General features: G+C 46.8%; 1 protein-coding gene across 1 annotated transcript; it reads right to left on the reverse strand.

Annotated features, from left to right (window-relative positions):
• Positions 1–1,221: 1,221 nt before the first annotated feature.
• Positions 1,222–3,032, reverse strand: LOC122931502 (uncharacterized protein K02A2.6-like). Its single transcript, XM_044285567.1, has 2 exons — positions 2,687–3,032; positions 1,222–2,285 (listed from the first exon to the last, which is right to left on the reverse strand). The coding sequence occupies exons 1-2, from the start codon at positions 3,030–3,032 to the stop codon at positions 1,222–1,224; spliced, it is 1,410 nt and encodes a 469-aa protein (XP_044141502.1).
• Positions 3,033–7,745: the final 4,713 nt, after the last annotated feature.

Raw genomic sequence — 7,745 nt, forward strand, 5'->3', positions numbered from 1 at the left:
CAATTTGGAGACCCAGAAGTTGCAGGGGGCAGAACCATCAGTCAGTTTGTGTGGGCGTGTGCAAACATACTGCCCCACCATGTCGCACGTCCCTGTGATGTTCACGATCCAATTGGATATCTGCTCTATCAACTTTTAATGTTCTTTTCTGTGCCTACCATATTGATCACTGTTAGCGGCGAATCAGGGTTCCACGCCAGAGAGGGAGCGTGAGAAAGAGAGACCACATCCAAGGGAGGTCAATGTATGAAATTAAATGTAATCGAGCGGAAATGTGGGACAAAGTATTAAGGATGGGACGGCGGCAATTACCCACTCCCGACTCGGGGAGGTAATTACGATAAATAGCAATACTGGACTCTTAAGATGCCCTGTTATTTGAATGATGAATTAAAAATTACAGGAAATCTCACTGCAGTATTTTGGATTAGGAAACGTTAGACAGGAGAGGCCCTGCTGCCGCTTTGTTGACTCTAGAAAACTTCTGCCTATTCACACGTCCCTGTGACATCCACCATCCATTTGGATATCTTCTCTAACAACTTTCGATATTCTTTTCCAAGCCTACCATGTTGATCACGGTTATCGGCGAATGAGGGTTCCACGCCGGAGAGGGAGCGTGAGAAAGAGAGACCACATCCAAGGGAGGTTAATTGTTTCAAATTAAATATGATAGAGTGGAAATGTGGGACAAAGTATTTAAGCGCAAATGTGGGACAACTTGTTAAAGTTTAAGCATTGAATGAAAGGAGGTGGTGCGCATGAATTAAAGAAGAATTTATAATATTTTATTCCTGTTATGTCCCCTGGACACTCTGTGTCTCTCAGGTGCTGCTGGCAATGCTGCCAGTATCTGCTCAGCAAGTTACGCACACAGGCCGATGTACTACTTAACCAGAGCAAGGTTTATTACTCAGAACATTATGGCATTCTTACATGGAGGAGTCTTATTCCAACAGCTTCTGTCCTTATCAGATGTAATCCCTTCTCAGCCTCATGTGTCTGCTTCCAGTTCCCCTCACACACACTGTCTGACTTCCTGGTACAGCTCCTCCTCCCCCATCATGCATCAGGAGAAAAAGGGTAAAGGTCACAGTGATCTATCACAACATCACACCTCCTTTCCTCCCCAAAAAAAAAAAAACATAACAAGAGAACAAAATGTTGAACACATAACATAACAAGGCAAGCGAGATCAGTTCAGCAAGTAGTATCTCCAATTCAGTTCTGTGATTTCCGCAGCACTTCATGAGCCCTTTGTCTCTGTTCCCTGACCTCCAATGTGTCCCGTAAGATTTCAGCACTTTGCCAGCGAGGCGTTTGACGTCTTTGACGGGTAGACCTACGCAGAGGTACAGCACCGGGAGGAATAAAGTCAGTCAAAGGTACTGGAGATGTCAGTGGGCGTCCCACAGACAAATCAGTCTCTGTAACTTCAGGCACATGTCCGGGCTCCTCAGGAATATGGTCACCAACCGGTTCAGGGTTTGGGTGTAAACTGGTGGGATCATGCCAGACACCATGCCATATGTCACCAGCAGAGTTCAGAGTAGACTCTGGTGGGTGGTCAGAAAGAAGGGTCGGTTTTGTCACTAGTGGCCGGCAAATGCGTTTCCTCAATTGTGAAAGGTGTCGCCGAACACAAATGCCTTCCTCCAGGCGGACAAGGTACATTCTTCTGCCAAGAGTTCCATCAATAACGCCAGGAAGCCAAGGAGGCAAAGCTCTGTAATTCTGAGACCATACAAGATCACCGGCACGGAATCCCAGACGGCCCGGCGGAGGAGGTGTTGGTGACTGCTCCTGCGGACGAACTAAATCAAGTTTGGTGCGGAGATGCCTGCCAAACATAAGAAAAGCCGGTGACAGCCCAGTAGTAGCGTGTTTCGTGTTACGGTACATGATCAAGAATTCCAGCAGCTTCTCTTCTGACAGTCCAACCTGGTCCAGAGTGGACAGTAAGTGCTTCTTAAATGACTGCACAAATCGTTCTGCCAGCCCATTTGAAGCTGGATGATAAGGAGCTGTTTTGTAGTGTTGGACACCCAAACCACTAAGGAAGGATTGAAACTCATGCGATGTAAATTGAGTTCCATTGTCGGAGACTCTGGCTGTAGGCAAGCCAAATTGAGCAAAGAGCTTCCTTAAGACTAGAATGGTAGCAGCTGAGGTAATAGAAGGCATCTGAAAAACCTCCGGCCATTTTGGATGTGCATCTACCACGATCAAATACATTTTACCCTGGATGGGGCCAGCAAAATCAAGATGGAGTCTGGACCACGGTTCTGTTGGCCATGGCCAAGGTTGCAGGGTTCCTCTCTTAGTGGGTGGTCATCTCTTAGTGGCAATCTGGAAAATGCATCTGCATTGCCATGGGTATCATGGGAGCGGTATCTGATCGAATAAGCATAAGCTCCTAAAAATAAAGCGTACCTTTGTAAGCGAGATGCGGTTGTTGTAGAAATTCGTTTCTGAGGGTTCAGTATTGACAACAGAGGTTTGTGGTCAGTGATAAGTGTGAACTCCCGACCATAGACGTACGCGTGAATTTTTTTTGTGGCCCATACAATGGCCAAAGCTTCCTTGTTAATCTGGGAGTAGTTTTGTTCTGCTGAGGTTAAAGACCTGGAGGCAAAAGAAATGGGGCGCTCCGTGCCATCCGGCATGACATGGGAAAGCACTGCACCCAGTCCATAAGGCGAGGCATCACAAGCCAGGATGACGGGTTTCTTTAAATCATAGTGGACCAGAACTCGAGAAGACAGAATGAGTTCTTTAGAAAGCCGAAAAGCTTCTTCACATTTGTCTGTCCATATCCATTTAGCTCTTGCATCCAGTAAGCGATGTAATGGGTAGAGCTGGTGCGCTAGGTTCGGCAAGAAACGGTGGTAGTAATTTAGGAGGCCAAGGTAGGACCTGAGCTGGGTGACATTCCGGGGGGTAGGGGCCTCTTTAAAACGTGACTTCAGGGATTCCACCCAATGGTCTACTTTAGAAAGCAATGTACATTGGCCAATGGTAAAAGGAGGCATGCCCAGGGCTTTGATCCAGTCCCTTCCATACAGCGGAGGACCTCCATTCCTTACAACATAAAGGCGTAGACTTTGACTGTGGTCGCCTAATGTAACAAGGGGCTTTACATAACCCAAGGGCTGTAGTAGTTCCTTGCTGTAGGTTTGTAGCGTGAGCTTTGTAGGTTTTAGCGGCAGGGACAGACCCGATGCCTTTAAATCAGTCCATGAAATGACAGACACAGCTGCCCCTGTATCAACATCCATGGAGACAGGAAGCCATTGAGTGTGACATCCACTTTAATCGCCGGAGTACTCCCAGCTACTCGAAACAGTCCAACATGCTGGACACATGTCTCCTCATCAGAGCTAAAACCGTTATTGTCCATATCCACACGGAATGTCTGTTTACGTCTATCTTTAGTGGTAGTGTTCGGGGAGCGAGAGCTGCGGCAAACGCGCCCAATATGACCAGTCTTCCCACAGCGAAAACAAACGACATCCTTGAACTTGCAAGCAGGCGCACTGTGAGTAGTGTTACCACAACGGTAGCAAGTCGGGGTCCCAGAGACAGAAGAATTAGGGTGGCGAGGTTTAAGCTGAGTGGCAGGGGACGGGCGTCTCGAGCATTGAGTGATAGCAGTGTGGAATATTTCCTCACCCTGGCTTGCAGGAGTTGTAGGTGGTGCCTTCAGTAGGGTGGCGTCCCGTGTTGCCAACTCCATGACCGTAGCAAGGTCAGTGGCTTTCGTCAGAGTCAAGTCGGGTTTTGTGAGTAAACGTTTCTGTATGGCTGGGTCGCAGAGTCCCATGACGAACATGTCACGGAGAGCCGTCTGTAGGTAGTCTCCAAACTGACAAGTGGCAGCCAGTTTACGTAAAGCAATGATATATGTCTTTATATCCTCCCCGGCCTGCTGCCTTCTACCGTAGAATTTAAACCGCTCCGCGATTTCCAACGGCTTCGGGTTGTAGTGTGTATGTAGCGTCTGAATTAACTCAGGCAGGGACTTAGAGGCTGGCTTGTCTGGAGAAACAAGGTCTCTGAGGGTTCCATATGCAGCTTGACCCAATGCAGTGAGAAAAACTGCACTTCTCTTTTCAACAGTCACATTATTCGCTTCCATATATTGTTCCAGCCTCTCCACCCAGGAGATCCATGACTCAGCTGCAGGATCAAATGGTTGAATAAACCCTATGAAGGCCATGTGTGCTAAAATCCACAATCCTCGTCGCCACTGTTATGTCCCCTGGACACTCTGTGTCTCTCAGGTGCTGCTGGCAATGCTGCCAGTATCTGCTCAGCAAGTTACGCACACAGGCCGATGTACTACTTAACCAGAGCAAGGTTTAATACTCAGAACATTATGGCATTCTTACATGGAGGAGTCTTATTCCAACAGCTTCTGTCCTTATCAGATGTAATCCCTTCTCAGCCTCATGTGTCTGCTTCCAGTTCCCCTCACACACACTGTCTGACTTCCTGGTACAGCTCCTCCTCCCCCATCATGCATCAGGAGAAAAAGGGTAAAGGTCACAGTGATCTATCACAACATCACAATTCCCTGTCACCCATGCAGAGCAGGGGTTTCTATCCGGCAAAATTTGTAAAATGTCACCCGACAATGTAACAGACAATTTTTTGAAATGTATGTTCCTGTCACCTATGCAGAGGTGCTGTCACCACCAGACATCTGAGAAGCTCTGACAGACGTTCTTTAGAACCTCCTGGTTGAGGTTCCATTTGTTTTGCTTTTGTTTTCTCATCTCGTTAGCCTCTCTCAGCTGTCATCTAGTTGCACTGATTGCATCCCTTTAAATCCCTTCCCATACTGCATCACTTTGCGGTTTATACAACTTCCTAGAGTGTGTACATGCTGGATGCTACTACTGATTCTTCTACAGATAAGTTTGTTCATTCATTTGTGTTTTCTTGTTTGCTGGATCCTAGGAGACCCTGACTCCCTCCGTATTTAGTGTAGGGAGCCGGTGGTCGTGTCCCCTCACTATTATAGGGTGTTAAGGTGTCAAACAGTCGAGGAACGAGGGTATGCGATCATCTACCATAGAGATTTTTGCATAGGCTGAGCAGTAAGGGAGAGAGCCAGGGCTGTTGCAGGGCTTACCCTTTGGTTCCTTAGTTTTTGGATCCAGTCAGTCGGATCTTCATTTTGTGTCTTCTAGTTTTCTGTACACCTTCCGTGACAGGTGCCCCCGTGACGTCAATGATCCATTTGGATATCTTCTCTATCAACTTCCGATGTTCTTTTCTGAGCGAACCAGGGTTCCACGCTAGAGAGGGAGCGTGAGAAAGGGAGACCTCATCCAAGAGAGGTCAATGGCTGCAATGGGATGAAGCGGGTTTTTCATTTCCTGAAATGGGTTAATGTCACCCACCTATTAAACAGATTATTTAAAAAAAAAATTGATCCCTCTCACCTATGCAGAGCATTGGTTTTATTTACGTCAAATTTTTTTAAATGTCAACACAAGAATGTAACAGACAAATTAGTGATTTTTTTTTTACCCGTCTACTAGGTATAGCAGTGGTATATCACACCCAAAAATTGGTGAATTTCAGCCGAAAATTTACATAGAAACATAGAAACATAGAATGTGTTGGCAGATAAGAACCATTTGGCCCATCTAGTCTGCCCAATATATCTGAATCCTATGAATAGTCCCTGGCCCTATCTTATATGAAGGATAGCCTTATGCCTATCCCATGCATGCTTAAACTCCTTCACTGTATTTGCAGCTACCACTTCTGTAGGAAGGCTATTCCATGCATCCACTACTCTCTCAGTAAAGTAATACTTCCTTATATTACTTTTAAACCTTTGCCCCTCTAATTTAAAACTGTGTCCTCTTGTGGTAGTTTTTCTTCTTTTAAATATGCTCTCCTCCTTTACCGAGTTTATTCCCTTTATGTATTTAAAAGTTTCTATCATATCCCCTCTGTCTCTTCTTTCTTCCAAGCTTCCAAATTCAGACAAATTACTTAATTTTTTTTATCTGTCTACTAAATATAGCAGTGGTATATCACAGCTAAAAATTGGCTAATTTCACCTGAAAATGTAACAGACAAATTAGTCATTTTTTTTACCTGTCTACTATGTATAGAAGTGGTATATCACAACCAAAAATTGGTGAATTTCACCCAAAAATGTAACAGACAAATTAGTGAAATGACATACAATAAAATAAAATAAAACAAAATACGTACACAACTTGATTTATGAGGTGGAGGTCCATATGGAGTAGGAGTTAATTATATATATTTTTAATTAGGGTACACTCCAAAAGAGTGTGAAATATCCAAAATGCAAGAATGAGCCATTGTGCTGTAGTATAACAATGGCTGGTTAATGCCTGTATACATGTCTATTCTGCACAAGGTACGGACAAGTCCTGTGGGATCCATACCTGGTTCATTTTAACGAATGTGAGCTTGTCCACATTGGCTGTGGACAGGCAGCTGTGCTTGTCTGTGATAACGCCCCCTGCCGTGCTAAACACATGTTCAGATAATACACTGGCTGCAGGGCAGGCCAGCACCTCCAAGGCGTAAAGGGCAAGCTCAGGCCATGTGCCCAATATAAGACCCAGAAGTTGAAGGGGGCAGACCCGTCACTCAGTACAAGTATGCATGTGCACACATACTGCTCCACCATGTTGGTGAAATGCTGCCTCCTGTTAAGACGTTCCATATCAGCTGGTGGTGCTGGTTGTTGTGACCAGCTGACAAAGATTTTCTACATTTTGGCCATGCTAACGCTGCCTTCTGAGGTGCTGGTGGTGCCCCAGCTGCATTGGTTACCTCTTCCTCCTCCTCTGCCTTCGCCTTGTGCTTCCACTGTGCCCCCGCTGTCAGGTGGGAATGCCACCATCAGCGTGTTTACCAGTGTGCCCTTGTACTCGCGCATCTTATGATCACGCTCCAGTGACGGAATAAAGGACGGTACTTTGTCCTTGTAACAGGGATCCAGCAGCGTGGCCACCCAGTAATCAGCACAAGTTAGAATGTGGGCAACTCGGCAGTCGTTGCAGAGACACTGCAGCATGTAATCGCTCATGTGTGCCAGGCTTCACAGAGGCAACAAAAAGCTGTCCTCTGTGGGAGGTGCATCGTTTGTGTCCTCTGTATCCCCCCAGCCATGCACCAGTGATGGCCATGAGCTGGTCTGGGTGCCACCCTGCAGTGAACAAGGTTCATCCTCCTCCATCTCCTCATCCTCCACCTCGATATCCTCCAGAACTGTGCCCTGACTGGTCAATTGCGTACCTGGTGCAGGAACCAACCCTCGGAGCCACTTGGGAATGACTGTCCGGAAACCCTACGAAATGATCCCTCTTCCTCCTCCTGTGCCACATCCTCTTCCATCATCACTAGCACGTTTTTTTTCAAGGAGGCATTGAAGTGGGATAGTAACGCTGAGAATGGCGTTATCAGCACTGGCCATGTTGGTGGAGTACTCGAAACAGCGCAACAAGGAACACAGGTCTCGCATGGAGGCCCAGTCATTGGTGGTGAAGTGGTGCTGTTCCGCAGCTGAAACTCCACTATCGCCTGCTGCTGCTCGCACAGTCTGGCCAGCATGTGCAAGGTGGAGTTCTCCCTTGTTGGCACGTCGTATATGAGGCAGTGAGCGGGAAGGCCGAAGTTACGCTGCAGCGCTGACAGGGGAGCAGCAGCAGGGTGAGAATGCCGAAAGCGCACACAGACGGCCCGCA

The sequence above is a fragment of the Bufo gargarizans genome, chromosome 3 (genome assembly GCF_014858855.1).
Source record: "Bufo gargarizans isolate SCDJY-AF-19 chromosome 3, ASM1485885v1, whole genome shotgun sequence".
In the NCBI taxonomy this organism is placed as follows: domain Eukaryota; kingdom Metazoa; phylum Chordata; class Amphibia; order Anura; family Bufonidae; genus Bufo; species Bufo gargarizans.

What these genes read in the sequence shown, in the direction of transcription:
- LOC122931502 (XM_044285567.1), bottom strand. Translation starts at nt 3,032, where the DNA reads ATGCCTCCTTTTACCATTGGCCAATGTACATTGCTTTCTAAAGTAGAC. An exon ending in TGCCTCGCCTTATGGACTGG is followed by an intron (nt 2,286 to 2,686) that starts GTGCAGTGCTTT and finishes CATGGCCAACAG; the next exon opens with AACCGTGGTCCAGACTCCAT.